At 44.0% G+C, this 16,156-nt stretch overlaps 3 protein-coding genes across 5 annotated transcripts in view; 2 read left to right on the top strand and 1 right to left on the bottom strand.

The window, feature by feature from the left end:
* Positions 1 to 16,156, top strand: part of LOC1278389 (putative fatty acyl-CoA reductase CG5065) — a 118,314-nt gene that overhangs the window by 54,986 nt on the left and 47,172 nt on the right. The gene's annotated exons all lie outside the window — the stretch shown is intronic.
* Positions 1 to 16,156, top strand: part of LOC1278390 (chorion transcription factor Cf2) — a 127,627-nt gene that overhangs the window by 68,147 nt on the left and 43,324 nt on the right. The window lies entirely within an intron of this gene.
* On the bottom strand, positions 1,290 to 3,377 carry LOC133391673 (uncharacterized). The gene has a single exon (XM_061647335.1). The coding sequence runs from the start codon at positions 3,135 to 3,137 to the stop codon at positions 2,922 to 2,924; it is 216 nt and encodes a 71-aa protein (XP_061503319.1). The 5' UTR covers positions 3,138 to 3,377; the 3' UTR covers positions 1,290 to 2,921.

Raw genomic sequence — 16,156 nt, 5'->3', positions numbered from 1 at the left:
TTATAAGGAAGTGATATGAATTTACATATAAATAAAAGTGGAAAAGTAAAATATAACATTATTCATTATTCATAGCAAATTGTCAAATGTTGATTTTTTCACTTTTTTAATTGCATTAACACCATACAGTTTTCACTACCTGCTGGTGCAGATTTACAAAAAATAGGATGGAATCTATTTTAATCACACAGTCGTCGTACCAAATCATACCCCACCTCGGGCGTGCGAACGAATCACCGCACGCGATCAGTTCATTTCACAGAGTGAACTGGACCGCACTTGATCTTTAAAAAGAATCAATATTCCCATGTCTAGTTGATAGCCAAGTTGCTGTATGACGATACGCAGACACGGGTACGTTGACGAAACAGCGGCGATGTTCGGAGGATTCCCAGCACAAGAAATGTGCTGACCTCCGACTCGTAGACACCCTTGTTCCGCAACATACCGGTTCGTCAACAGCGCCTTGGCCATGATGGCAGGAAGGTGAAGGTTAAGCCCACTCGGAAGCCTCCGGATCCATCCCAGAGGAACAAGTTCACGGTGCAGGTCACCTTCGCTATGTCCATTGCACGGGCGCCACAAACCGATGCAACAAACCACAGCTTGGGGAGTAGGAAGGTGTTCAGCAGAACAACCTTTTGCACCACGTTCAAGTCCCTCACGCGATGAAGCCACGCCAGCTGCCGGAAATGGTGGATCAACAGGTCCCAGTTGAGGCTCATAGCTTCTCGTACATTGTTGGTAAACCTGGTAAAGGGACCTGAATGGCATTTGATGTGATGTATCCCACGTCGAGCTCATATGAAGGCATATGATTGACCAGGTCATCCTGGTCGCAGCATATGCCTTCTAGTCTGGTGATGAGGGGATGAAGGTAAATAGTGAAAAGGTGCATGGAAAGTGGATCCCCCTGACGAACGGATCGTCGGATGGAAATAGGGAAAGATAGGGATCCGTTGATTAGGATACGGGAGGAGGACTGATCACCAAACCTTCTCAAAAGCCCCACCAGCCCAGGATTGAAACCCATAGAGATCATGTTATTAAAGAGGAAGCTTCTATCGACGCGATCGAATGCCTACGAAAGATCAAAGGAGATGAGTTTACCACACTTGCGTTTCATCTTCAGATCAACCACCCTCTCCTTAACAGAGAGTACAGCTTGAAAAATGTTACAAGGTTTGTTGCAACACTTCTGCGCTATCGAGATTATTCCCCATTTCTCGATTATATAATCGAGACGGGGTTTAATAACCTTCGACAAAAGCTTGTAGACTGTGTTAAGGAGCGATATAGATCGAAAATGACATGAGGACATGCATTCCGCAGGTAGAACGCCACGGTACGGTTGAAAAATTCCTCCCGCTCCGCCCTACGCTGGCTTCCTGAAGGAGCATAAATATTACACAGGGTGGCTATATTCTCCAATCGAACGCAGATCAGATGTGAGTCTAAGCTGCGCTCGACGTGAGAAAATTTTAAATGGTCCCGTAAAGCGATCGCCGTACCCCTCCTCGACGCGTCAACATTAGACAAAACATTGTATCCTGGAAGCGCTTGATCTGTATGATATACTTCCTGCAGAAATATAACATCCAGATCCATCGTCCTGATAAATGTCTTAAGAGCTTCTAATTTCGTTGCGCTGGATATGGTGTTGATGTTAATAGTTGCTATATTATAGCCACTACTAACAACTGATCCTATATTATTGGTCACCGTATCCATCGCAACGAAATTCAGAGTTTGTTAGTGGTAGTGGCCTTTTTGGATGGTCGACCAGGCTTACGCTTGGCGACCATCGTAAAGCTGTTCATGGATGAACTTGAGGCGACACTCTCGACATCTGACTCAGTGGTTCGCTTACGTGTTACCGTTCACGGTTCATCCGTGGAAGGGCCAGGAAAGGGGGCAGGAAGGACATCGAGCGGTACCTTAAAGGCCAGTGGAGCACTTGTTGCCGCTGGGTTAGCGACGACAGCACCAGGGACTTGGGCAACAGCAGGATCATCCGTGTCCCTAGGAGTGGAGACAGCCGCAGGAGCGCCGGCAGCGGGTGCGGCGGTATCTGCATGAGCGGCGGCAGCCACAGGAACGGCGGCAGCCACAGGAGCGGCGGTAGCCGCATGAGAGGCGGCAGCAGCAGGAGCTGCAGCAGCGGATGCGGCGGTAGCCGCAGGAGCTGTGATAGCTGCAGGAGCGGCGTTAGCCACAGGAGCAGCGATAGCCGCAGGAGCGGCGGTAGCCACAGGAGCAGCAGTAGTCGCAGAAACGGCGGTAGCCGCAAGAGCGGCGGTGGCCACAGGAGCGGTAGGAACGGCAGGTGATAACGCATCATCGATGCGCCAATCATGCGCGGAGACGACAGCATCCGTCGTGGGAGCGAGAGAGAGAGCTGGAGCGACGTGCTTATTGTTCGCATGGCTTATCACCCCCTTGCGAGAGTTCGGCTTCGGGCTGGAAGGCCGAACAGTTACCGGCACGAGCGGGATGATCAGTCGTGCGGCGATCTTCGATGCGTCGCGTGGGTGCTGATCTTGCACATTTGCGTGTGTAGGTGTAGGTGTCGCCGACGATAGGAACCTTGAGCGGCTCTTCTTCTTTTTCTTCTGGCCACTATTGCCTGCTGCAGTGTGTGACGCTGCTTGTGGTGTGGGTGCAACTGTTTTTGTACTAACGGTACTGGCGTACGTGGCCTTTACTTGTGCAACGTTCGCAAACCGATTTTGCCGGTTCTGCACACAATTCAGACCGTGGTGCACCGGTGCAGCACAGTTGCGGCAAGTTTGTGCCTGTCCACGATAGGACACACCTGTAAATTCCCCACAGAGTGTTACGAAGGAGAGCATGGGCTTTAACAGCTTTATCCTCAACACACGCACACCGTTGAGCGCACCAGCCAACGGTGAATCGGGGGCCTATACGCCCTTGGTGATCGATAGGACTTCACCGTATTGTGCCATCTCGGCAACAATTTCCTCGTCCGGGATTAGATGAGGCAGATCGCGCACGGACGCGTCTACCGCCCCATCTACCGTCTCAATATTGATGGGAAAGTGCTTTCCCTCGTGCGTGATGGAGTGCTTTCCTCTGTGTTCCTTGACGATGGCCTCCACATCCTCCACCATTTCCATCGTCACAAACACACAGCTCTTCGCACTATTCAGCTGGGCGACTTGCACTTTTTTCCGCCGATTCCCAACCGCTCGCACATGAAATCGACGGTCTCCCGCTTTGGCACCAGCGAGAAATCGATGCGGAACATTTCGTCCGCATATTGCGATCGCTTATTCGCCATCGCGGGGGCTTGCAAAACTAGATCAAAACACGACTGCACTCGTTGACGTTTGCAGGCGAACTATGAGATTAAAAAGACATAATATGATTGTTTTAATGTATTATTAAGTCGGTGTCTTTGCCATCGTTTACGATACGTATTTCTAATTTTTATAAGCTTTATGATCCCTACTAGCAAAGAGAATGTAAATGTGTGCGAGTTTCAGGCGAGGGGCATGTAGAAGCAGGGGGAGACGGTTGGAAATACGCGAAATTACGCTGCGGCGAGAGCGTGTTTTGTTTTCTACACAGTTTCTGCACTCACACAATCACACATGTGTGAATGTGTGCGTTCACTTTCAGCCAGCGCGCTCAGTTTGGTTTTCTCGCAGCGGCATGCTGGTGTCGGTGTCTCGCTCGCACTAGTGCAGCGAGTGTTCCTCGTGCGTTCCCTTTCTTGCTACCACACAAATTCCTCAGTACAGTTCAAGCCTTCGAAATGTGAGGCCGCGCGCGTGTTAGCCTAAGTCCAAGGCGCTCGATGTAATTTGAAGTGAAGTGTTGAAGTGTTATTTATTTCAATTCACATCATTATGGCTTCGGCCGTATTTTAAATTGATGAAGTGTTGTGCGCATTAAAATAAAGCTGCGTTAATCTTTCATAATTCAACATGAATTTGTAAATTATGCTGCTTTATTTCAATGCTTTTTTACAGTATTCATCATAAATAACTGGAAACAGGCAGTATGGCGGATGCTTGAAGTGACGATTTTTGTTAAAAATTTATATAAAAAATATGCGACGATTTTTGTAAATATTTAATATAAAAAATATGTATGATTTTGTGACAAGATTGTGGTTAGCTATGCATGGAACTGTGCCTTTAGTTGCAATAAAGTGTTGAAATATAAACCGAGTTTGATGTGTTTAAGATTGATTTCGATGCATGCGATTTTACGCAGCAAATCTATGTGAACGAAAGCGCACAGCGCGCTCCGAAAGAAACGAGGAGAAGGGGGTGTCCAGCGCAACGCGCAAAGTGCGGCAAAAGCGTTGCGCAAACCGAAAAGAACGCGCGGGAGGGGGTATCCAGCGCATCGCGCAAAGTGTGGCAACAGCGCAGCGCAAATCGAGAGAAACGCGAGAGAAGGGAAACAGCTGATCCGCGCATCCAGCGCAACGCAAAAGAAACGGGAGGGAGGGGGTATCAGCTGATCAGCTGTTTTGTATCGCGAGAGCGCCCCGTGTAATTTGAAGATAAGCGAGAGAGCGATGCGCGCGCTTACTCTCAATTCGGAAAAAAAATCACTGCGGCTCGACTATGGCGGACAATACAAATTCGACCGAACCCCTTCCCCCTGTTTCTACATGCCCCTCGCCTGTCAATTTCGCTCTCTTTGCCTGTAGGGGGATTACCCTACAAGCAAGGAACGGGTAATTTTTATCATGGTGTGCGTAAAAACCTAGAATCAAGCCGATGGAAGAATTCCTGGGCTTAAAAAAAGGGTAGAAAATCGGTACCACGGTTCTCTCCCGCTCCCATATAACATACACGGTGCGCTCTCTCGGTTTCCGAGGTTCTTTCTCGGTTTCCGAGAATACTTTTTTGTATTTTATATGGGAGCAGGAGAGAACCGTGGTACCGATTCTCTTCCCTTTTTTAAGCCTAGGAAATCGCCCTACAAGCAACCCAAACGACCAAAACGCGATGAATGGGTAAAACTATGGACCTGAGATGGGGCCCTATCTCAGTATCCATACTGGTACCCAAAGGCAGACAATTTTGGACTTATTTTTTGAGAGAGCAAAAAGCTGATGCTCCTCCCTCTCTTGATCTTGCTTCAAACCACACACATTCATTACATAAAAAAAATCGTCGTATTTCAAAAAACCGTCTAACTGCGTGGATCCCGTTGTTGATGTTCAATACAGTAGAAAAAAAAAACATTGAAATAAAGCAGCGCAAATCACACATTTAAGATAAATGTTTTTTGTTATGTTTTGTTGTTATTTTGTTATGTTTTTTTTTTCATGAACTGTTACATCTTAATTAGGCCACAGGGCCCGTTGAAGATTAACAAATAAATAATAAATAATAAATAATAATAAATGGTGAAAGAAAAGCGCAGCTTCATTTCAATGTGCACAACACTTCAACACTTAGCGAAACTTCGATCGCCCGGGACTTAGGCTAACACGCGCGCGGCCTTTCAGGGCGAACGCTTGAGCTGAACTGACGATTTCGTGTGGTGGCAAGAAAGGGAGCGCACAGAGGAACACTCGCTGCACTAGTGCGAGCGAGACACCGACACCAGCATGCCACTGCGAAAAAAACCAAACTGAGCGCGCAGGCTGAAAGTGAACGCACACATTCACACATGTGTGATTGTGTGAGTGCAGAAACTGTGTAGAAAGCAAAACACGCTCGCGCCTCCGCGTAATTCCGCGTATTTCCAACCGTCTCCCCCTGCTTCTCCATGCCCCTCGCCTGAAAGTCGCACACATTTTCATTCTCATTGCTAGTAGGGTGGGCTTAAAAAAGGGGAGAGAATCGGTACCACGGTTCTCTCCCGCTCCCATATAAAATACACGGTGCGCTCTCTCGGTTTCCGAGAATACTTTTAAAAGAAGTTTTTTTCCTGCTGATTTTGATAGTATTGCAGTTTCATGCGCAGATAATATAGTGTTAGTTAGTTTTTCTATCATATTATCGATTTGAGCTTGACTATGTATTCTGTCATGTGAAATTTCAACTGGATTGATTTTAGAATTGATGTTATGTTTGAATAAGGGCCAGTTTGCTTTGGTGTAATCATGAAATGTTCGGTCGGGTTTGAGATTGATCTTTTCGTTTAATACAGAAAATGTTACTGGTAGGTGATCACAAGTGAAGTTTGTAGTGGTTTTCAGGTCGGAAATGTGATAATTGTTTGTTAGCGTAATATCGATCGTAGAAGGATTTCTTGTAGTCTTGAGTCTGAAGGGAAATGAGTAGGTGTGTCAGTAAAACAAATCGAAAATTGCCCCTTACGCGATTCGTCAAATAATATTTTGCCAGTTGCGTTCGTTGAGGCACAGTTCAACATATTGTGCCCAGCATTGAAGTCGCCACATATAAAGCTACTTCTTAAACTAGTTAAATTTCTTAGATCGTTTTTAAATTTACTCATCACTGTGTTTCAGCCAGGATGATAAGCTGCGATTATTGACAATGGGCTCTTACCCAAGGAAACATTTTGGACCTAGCTTGAACAAAAACTGGGCTGTCTTGCTCTATCTTCTATACCGCACCTGCTTGCACTCATTCGCGAGCGTTAAAATATACTCTCCCGATTTCATGTTCTCGCGAATTGCCTGCTGCTGTAAGAATGTATGAGTGAATGTGCATCGTTTTTTTCTGTGCTTCCTCTTCTCCCCTCTCGTTCGTACTCCGTTCTTCCATCGATCCGATGCGCGATTCCTGATTCGACCGCGCAATAACATTTGTAAGGTTCCGCCGCAATGAGATACTGTACGGAAATATATAGAGCCTTTCCATTTAGCATCCGTGGTCCACACGGAACGCCGATAACCCAAACACCACCGGTCAATTCTCGATATTGGCGGTGACTGGTGAATGAATGTGTCTCCCCTCTCCTCATCATTTAATTCACTTGCTACATCTCCTCTCCTTTCCCCTTCTCCTAGAACTCATACAAACGAAATTCTAGAGAGAAGTGTGAGAAGAGGGAGAAGCATCAGCTTTCTCGCTCTCTCTCAATAGTAAGTCCAAAATTGTCTGCCTTTGGGTACCAGTTTGGGTACTGAGATAGGGCCCCATCTCAGGTCCATAGTTTTACCCATTCATCGCGTTTTGGACGTTTGGGTAGAAGTCTTAATTTGAGCTGCTATTGTTTCTATTATTTCCATTTTAAAGGCTTTCATAAGGTTGAAAGCTATGTTGCTTTTGATAAGTACTATAATGCTGCTAGAAATGCTATAGTTAGAAACGTTGAATCTTTGTCCCGGTGTTAAGAATGTTTCTGATATAAAATCATTAAGTCAACGTCTTTTTTGCTTCAATAGTTTTCTAGCTCAATTTTCTTATTTAAATCACCAGCTGGCTTCGCGAAAGAAATGGTTTAAAATTATCAGTTGTTGAAAATTAACCAGAGTTGTTTAAAATTGGTAGCATTTGGCATCGCGAACGCATTGAGTTCATTTATTAATTTTAACGACTGGTCCTATGCCGTCGTTAAACAAACGACTGTCAAGAGCGTATGCGATACAAATTAACAGTCGTTTTATTGTACTGCTCGAATTTTTTTCCTGTGTTTGCCTGTATGCGATATCGAGCAGTCGTTAACTGTTTTGACGGTCGTTTATTTTAACAGGAATGAACAACAAATGAACTCGGTCAAACCAAAATGAACTTTAAACGACTGTTAAAATGTGTTAATTTTTTCGCGATGCCGGCTACCGTTTGCGTTCCAGTATGATATTATCATTTAACGAATATGCTAAATCAGTTAGCAAAACAAAATTTACTAACAACCTCGAATATCGCGGTGATTTGTTGTTGCTTTGTCTTGCAAGTGCGTAATTTGCAAAAAACTTCACCAACTATTGGGCCCTTTCCGTTTGAAGTTCGTAGGCTGAAATTTCAGCCTGTCAGCTGTTTGCATTGTATAGCAGATTTTGAGCAGCTATCTAAGTGGGTATAATATACAGGTGAGCTTATTCCAAGGTGTATGTATTTATATGGCAGATTTTTATCGCTTCTGCTTCCGAATGAAGATTGTAAGAGTGTTTTGTGTATTTTTCAAGTTTGGTTTTAAAAAATATTCAATGAGACCACCTGGACTACATACACTTTAATTCCAGATTCCACCACCTTAATCCTTAATGCACCTTGGGATAAATGTAAACAACACCGTGTTTTCGAGCAGGTACTCGAATCTAATTCTAGCTTTGTGGCTAGAATAATCTAGACTGAAAATTGCAGGCTAGTTTTCTGTGTGGTTTTGTATGGTGTGTTTACATGATTTCAGCCTCCAACTGTCAAACTCCATGCAAAGAACTAACTAGAATCGTGAAGGCCCCCTATGACTGTTAATTCAGCCGCATTGAATAAATCTTCCGTACTGCTATTTGTTTGATTCGCCTCTGTGTGAGGGAGTTTATTTGTTTTCGGCGCTGATGTAGGAGGGAGCACAGGGAATGCATTTCCTTCGAATAAAAATTCTCTCGAAGCGGGTAGTTTAGGAGCGCTGGCTTTTGATTGCATCACTTACACTTAATTTTTTCCTTGGGGTAGTGGGGGGTGTTGTTCGGGATTCCTCATATATGGGTCCCCTGTAGGCTTTGAGTCTGCGCCAGAGAGACGGGCTTGCCTGTCTCCTATTCAACCTGGCGCTAGAGAGGGCCATCCGCGAGTCGAGGTTGGAGACTACGGGAACCATCTTCTACCCAGTCCCCAGATCCTAGTAAGTCAACCCAGATCCTGGCATACGCTGATGATATAGACATCATTGGTCTGCGGCACTCCTATGTAGCAGAAGCCTACCAAGGGATAGAGTAGGCGGCAGAGAACCTCAGTTTGCAGATAAACGAGGTAAAGACCAAACTGATGGTGGCAACATCAGCGGGCCTACCAATAAAAAATCAGAATCTACGTAGGTGTGACGTACAGATAGATGAACGCACTTTTGAAGTCGTCTCACAATTCACCTATCTGGAGTCAAAGGTCAGCAACGACAATAGCATGGAAGCTGAGTTGCGCACAAGAATGCTGGCTGCCAACCGGTCATTCTACAGCCTGAAAAATCAGTTCACCTCAAAGAACCTGTCGCGACGGACGAATATAGTACCTATATAGTTCTGGTACTCACATACGCCTCTGAGACATGGACACTGTCCAAATCTGACGAAACCCTCTTAGCCGCGTTCGAGAAGAAGATGCTCAGAAGGATACTTGGCCCCGTATGTGTGGAAGGACAATGGATGAGCCGATATAATGACGAGCTATACGAGATGTATGGCGACCTCACTGTCGTGCAGCGTATCAAGCTCGCCAGGCTCCGGTGGGTTGGCCATGTTGTACGCATGGAAACGGACGACCCAGCCCGTAAAGCGTTTTTAGGCCGTCCACAAGGACAGAGGAGGCGTGATAGGCCCAAATTGAGATGGCAAGATGGCGTGGAGGAGTCCACCATTAAGGCTGGGATAACAGACTGGCAGACAAAGGCGCGAGACCGTGAGCGGTTTCGGACACTCCTTTTTTGCATGAAAGCGTAAAATACGGACGTTCACGAATCCAACGTTTGCGGTGGCTGGAGTTGGGGCGCACATGGTACATGGCACAGGACAAGGGTCAGCGAAGGCGGCAAGTTCAGGAAGGATTCAAACCTCGTCCTCCAGTTCATACGATTTTGTTTCATCTAGACTTGTTCAGCCAACAACCCGTTTTACACTTTACCGGGATTGTTTGCTCAGGCCTACAGTCGGGCCAACATGAGTGCTTTGCTTTACATCCGTTTACACGTACATGTTCATGCGTTTCCTCAAAACTGTGAGTGTGCTTGTGATTTATTATAAAACAATGAAGGAGGCTTGTAGCTTTTTCAAGATTCCTTTATTTGGTGTTTAGAAGCATGATGATGACGACGATTACCCACCTCTGACGTCTACAAAGAATTGAGATGTTCGAGTTATCTTGCGATAATTTGATAAAACTACAAATATTCAATCGAGTAGATGTTTGAGAGCTGAACAAAGCATATAGTTATGACGAGTTTTTAGCCCGATCATCACCAATCTACCAAATTCCGAACCTGGAGTCTACTGTACGCGCGCGTATCTCAATTCAATGTAGTCTTTTTCTACTTATTAATTTTTTTCTTGTATATATAGTTTTACAACTTTGGTGAATTTAGAATGTAAATAAGTTTAAAAAATATGCATTGCATTTTAAAAGACAAAAGACAAGAATGAAACAAGAATCTCATCATCACCTAGAGTTGAAAATTGACAATACATTTAAACTAAATAAGTTCTAACATCCCCACACTTAGCGTTGCCCGAAACAGACGTGTTTTTTTTTTTGTTTGCGGAGCTCGAGTGGCGTATACAAATCGTTCAGAGTTGTAACAATGTTAGTGTCCGTGCAGAACAAGGCACTACATTGCCGAGCTTTAAAAAATAGTCGCTCACCCGATCCATCGTCACCCAAAGAAACATTTTGGACCTAGCTTGAACAAAAACTGGGTTGTCTTGCTCTATCTTCTATACCGCACCTGCTTGCACTCATTCGCGAGCGTTAAAATATACTCTCCCGATTTCATGTTCGCGCGAATTGCCTGCTGCTGTAAGAATGTATGAGTGAATGTGCAGCGTTTTTTTCTGTGCTTCCTCTTCTCCCCTCTCGTTCGTACTCCGTTCTTCCATCGATCCGATGCGCGATTCCTGATTCGACCGCGCAATAACATTTGTAAGGTTCCGCCGCAATGAGATACTGTACGAAAATATATCGAGCATTTTTATTTAGCATCCGTGGTCCACACGGAACGCCAATATACCAAACACCACCGCCGCCCTATATCAAATTCTCGATATTGGCGTGACGGTGTCTCCCCTCTCAGTACATTATCTGTACACCACTTGCAACATCTCCCCTTTCCCCCTCTCCTAGAACTCATTTAAACAATATTAGTGAGAGAATGGGGAGAGAGGGAGGAACATCAGCTTTTTTGCTCTCTCTCAAAAAATAAGTCCAAAATTGTCTGCCTTTGGGTACCAGTTTGGGTACTGAGATAGGGCCCCATCTCAGGTCCATAGTTTTACCCATTCATCGCGTTTTGGTCGTTTGGGCATGGATGGTGGTAAAAAGCGACGTGGAAGCTCTCCTCGTACAATGCGAGAGCAAGTGTGCGTAAAACCGAACATGTACCTCCAATCGTCGTGACCGGCACATCTGTAGGCGATGTCCATCGTAAAATAACTGGTGTTGGTGTAGTTAATTACACAACAAATACTACCGTGAAAGGTATCGTAGTGCATGCTACAAACACGAGTGATTTTCGTAAAATAATCGAGGAGTTCAAAAAAAACTTTGACACACTTCTACACACATCAACTTGATGACGAAAAAACCACAAAAATTGTCATCTTTGGCCTCCCTGATTATCTTTTGGAAGAAATCGAACGAGGTAAAGACCAAACTGATGGTGGCAACATCAGCGGGCCTACCAATAAAAAATCAGAATCTACGTAGGTGTGACGTACAGATAGATGAACGCACTTTTGAAGTCGTCTCACAATTCACCTATCTGGAGTCAAAGGTCAGCAACGACAATAGCATGAAGGCAGAGTTGCGCACAAGAATGCTGGCTGCCAACCGGTCATTCTACAGCCTAAAAAATCAGTTCACCTCAAAGAACCTGTCGCGACGGACGAATATAGTACCTATATAGTTCTGGTACTCACATACGCCTCTGAGACATGGACACTGTCCAAATCTGACGAAACCCTCTTAGCCGCGTTCGAGAAGAAGATGCTCAGAAGGATACTTGGCCCCGTATGTGTGGAAGGACAATGGATGAGCCGATATAATGACGAGCTATACGAGATGTATGGCGACCTCACTGTCGTGCAGCGTATCAAGCTCGCCAGGCTCCAGTGGGTTGGCCATGTTGTACGCATGGAAACGGACGACCCAGCCCGTAAAGCGTTTTTAGGCCGTCCACAAGGACAGAGGAGGCGTGATAGGCCCAAATTGAGATGGCAAGATGGCGTGGAGGAGTCCACCATTAAGGCTGGGATAACAGACTGGCAGACAAAGGCGCGAGACCGTGAGCGGTTTCGGACACTCCTTTTTTGCATGAAAGCGTAAAATACGGACGTTCACGAATCCAACGTTTGCGGTGGCTGGAGTTGGGGCGCACATGGTACATGGCACAGGACAAGGGTCAGCGAAGGCGGCAAGTTCAGGAAGGATTCAAACCTCGTCCTCCAGTTCATACGATTTTGTTTCATCTAGACTTGTTCAGCCAACAACCCGTTTTACACTTTACCGGGATTGTTTGCTCAGGCCTACAGTCGGGCCAACATGAGTGCTTTGCTTTACATCCGTTTACACGTACATGTTCATGCGTTTCCTCAAAACTGTGAGTGTGCTTGTGATTTATTATAAAACAATGAAGGAGGCTTGTAGCTTTTTCAAGATTCCTTTATTTGGTGTTTAGAAGCATGATGATGACGACGATTACTCACCTCTGACGTCTACAAAGAATTGAGATGTTCGAGTTATCTTGCGATAATTTGATAAAACTACAAATATTCAATCGAGTAGATGTTTGAGAGCTGAACAAAGCATATAGTTATGACGAGTTTTTAGCCCGATCATCACCAATCTACCAAATTCCGAACCTGGAGTCTACTGTACGCGCGCGTATCTCAATTCAATGTAGTCTTTTTCTACTTATTAATTTTTTTCTTGTATATATAGTTTTACAACTCTGGTGAATTTAGAATGTAAATAAGTTTAAAAAATATGCATTGCATTTTAAAAGACAAAAGACAAGAATGAAACAAGAATCTCATCATCACCTAGAGTTGAAAATTGACAATACATTTAAACTAAATAAGTTCTAACATCCCCACACTTAGCGTTGCCCGAAACAGACGTGTTTTTTTTTTGTTTGCGGAGCTCGAGTGGCGTATACAAATCGTTCAGAGTTGTAACAATGTTAGTGTCCGTGCAGAACAAGGCACTACATTGCCGAGCTTTAAAAAATAGTCGCTCACCCGATCCATCGTCACCCAAAGAAACATTTTGGACCTAGCTTGAACAAAAACTGGGTTGTCTTGCTCTATCTTCTATACCGCACCTGCTTGCACTCATTCGCGAGCGTAAAAAAAATACTCTCCCGATTTCATGTTCGCGCGAATTGCCTGCTGCTGTAAGAATGTATGAGTGAATGTGCAGCGTTTTTTTCTGTGCTTCCTCTTCTCCCCTCTCGTTCGTACTCCGTTCTTCCATCGATCCGATGCGCGATTCCTGATTCGACCGCGCAATAACATTTGTAAGGTTCCGCCGCAATGAGATACTGTACGAAAATATATCGAGCATTTTTATTTAGCATCCGTGGTCCACACGGAACGCCAATATACCAAACACCACCGCCGCCCTATATCAAATTCTCGATATTGGCGTGACAGTGTCTCCCCTCTCAGTACATTATCTGTACACCACTTGCAACATCTCCCCTTTCCCCCTCTCCTAGAACTCATTTAAACAATATTAGTGAGAGAATGGGGAGAGAGGGAGGAACATCAGCTTTTTTGCTCTCTCTCAAAAAATAAGTCCAAAATTGTCTGCCTTTGGGTACCAGTTTGGGTACTGAGATAGGGCCCCATCTCAGGTCCATAGTTTTACCCATTCATCGCGTTTTGGTCGTTTGGGCATGGATGGTGGTAAAAAGCGACGTGGAAGCTCTCCTCGTACAATGCGAGAGCAAGTGTGCGTAAAACCGAACATGTACCTCCAATCGTCGTGACCGGCACATCTGTAGGCGATGTCCATCGTAAAATAACTGGTGTTGGTGTAGTTAATTACACAACAAATACTACCGTGAAAGGTATCGTAGTGCATGCTACAAACACGAATGATTTTCGTAAAATAATCGAGGAGTTCAAAAAAAACTTTGACGCACTTCTACACACATCAACTTGATGACGAAAAAACCACAAAAATTGTCATCTTTGGCCTCCCTGATTATCTTTTGGAAGAAATCCAAACAGCACTGCATGTAAAACCAACGGCGATAAAAAAAAATTGCAGATTCTTAGAAAGAAATTCGAAATCAGATGAGGTATCTATTACATTTTATGAAGGGTTCAATAACCCTTAGTGAACTCAAAAATATTCGAGCAGTGAAACACCATCGCGTATTTTTTGAATATTATACATCTACAAGCGGGCCAATGCAGTGTAAAAACTGCCAGCGCTATGGTCACGGTAACGCAAACTGCCACCGCCCACCTGTGTGCGTGAAATGCGCTGGTTCACACGCATCCAAATCCTGTCCGCTTAGCGTAACTACTACTAGCCCAGACGGTAAAATAGCGCCGACAAAGCTGCGCTGCTCTAATTGCGGTGACCACCACACAGCCAATTATTCAGGCTGTCCTACACGTGTAAGCGTAACTAAAGCAACTAAAGCGCCACCTAAGACGAAAGAATTCAAATACAACGAAAACAGTTTCCCCTCAATAGGAAATCCGCCCAAGCCAAGCCAAGTGCCGATTAACTATTCAAATGTGTTCAATTCAAAGAAAAACACTTCTACAGGAGATTTCGACATAAATTTTGAAGAAATAGGCCAAATTGTCGAAGACATATTTACACATTTAAGCGAATGTCGCAAAAAAAAGATTTAATTTCCGTAATAGTACAGATAACAGCTAAATATTTTTTCTCCAATGGCAAATAAAAAGGCTTTAAAAATTATGTATTGGAATGCCAATGGCATAGCCAGCAAACAACATGAATTTTTCAATTTCATGGATGCAAATAAGATACAAATAGCAGCTCTGAATGAAACATTCCTTAAATGTAATATGCGTTTTTCACATTGTTTCACATTGTGCGGAATTTGGGGCAAGTGTGCCATACGGGGCAAGAGTGCCACCAAACATTTTTCCTCAAAAACTTTAGTTTAATGATCAATTGTGTATACAGTTGGTTGCTTTCCAATGACTAGGTATACTGAGCCGACAATTTCATATAGACCAATCGAAATTTCCCATTGTTTTGAACTGATTTATGTTGAGTTTCAAAATTGAGCAGAATATTATAATTTTTTAATCCAACCAAATAAGCTCTCAAAAATCATGCGAACAATCAACCGAGAAAATATTTACACCACCGCATGGCTGAGAAAACGTGAATTTTTTTGTGGGGTTAGTTGAAAAAAACTTTCTTTTTGTCACTGAAAAATTCAATTTCAAAAAAGTTACAAAAAGTTTTGGGGCAAAAGAGCCATCTCTATTTGGGGCAAGTGTGCCACCATCTTTCATAGGCGCGAGCTGTCAAAAATGTAAACATTGTTGCCTGCGTTCAGCAGGCATTCCAGTATGGTTCGCTTTTACGAGCGGATTCTACTCCGGAAAAACAGACCAGCAACAACCCATATTGCGAAACAGTTAGTGATGAAAAGGGGTTCATTGGTGACTCAAGACATGTAGGAATACATACACTAGTGGTACAAACGTAATAATTTCAAATTATCTAAGAAATACGGTTATTTTAACTAGGTGGCCGTCTTGCCCCATACGAGTGGCCGTCTTGCACCATAGCCCAAAAAACAACTTCTTTTTTGACCCTTTTTAAAACGCTTCAAAAATTGTTTTGTTTGCACTTTTTTCAAGCGAAACTCATTTATAAGTGAGGAAATAGATGTAAAATGGTTATGAGATTCAAATCGGCTTTTGTAAAACACGTTTTAGTGAGTTATAACTTGAAATGCTTAAGGTGGCACACTTGCCCCAAATTCCGCTAATTATATTATACATAGACTAGATAGAGAAACTACAACAAAAGGTGGTGTAGCTGTAGTAGTCAGTAAAAATATCACCCATAAATTTCTTCCTTCATTCAAATTAAAATCACTAGAAGCCATAGGCATACAGTTACAAACTGATAGAGGGAAAATAAGTATAATATCAGTTTATAATCCTGGAGCAAACAGAGATTGTGAGTGTTTTAAAGCAGACGTTAACCTATTGAGTGCTAGCCCAAACAGTTATTTCCTTTGTGGCGACTTTAACGCTAGACACAGGCTATGGAATTGCCAAAGTGCAAATCGGATGGGAAAACCCCTTTTTGAAATTTAACAA

Source organism: Anopheles gambiae, chromosome X (assembly GCF_943734735.2).
Source record: "Anopheles gambiae chromosome X, idAnoGambNW_F1_1, whole genome shotgun sequence".
In the NCBI taxonomy this organism is placed as follows: domain Eukaryota; kingdom Metazoa; phylum Arthropoda; class Insecta; order Diptera; family Culicidae; genus Anopheles; species Anopheles gambiae.
This window is presented reverse-complemented; position numbering and strand designations above follow the sequence as displayed.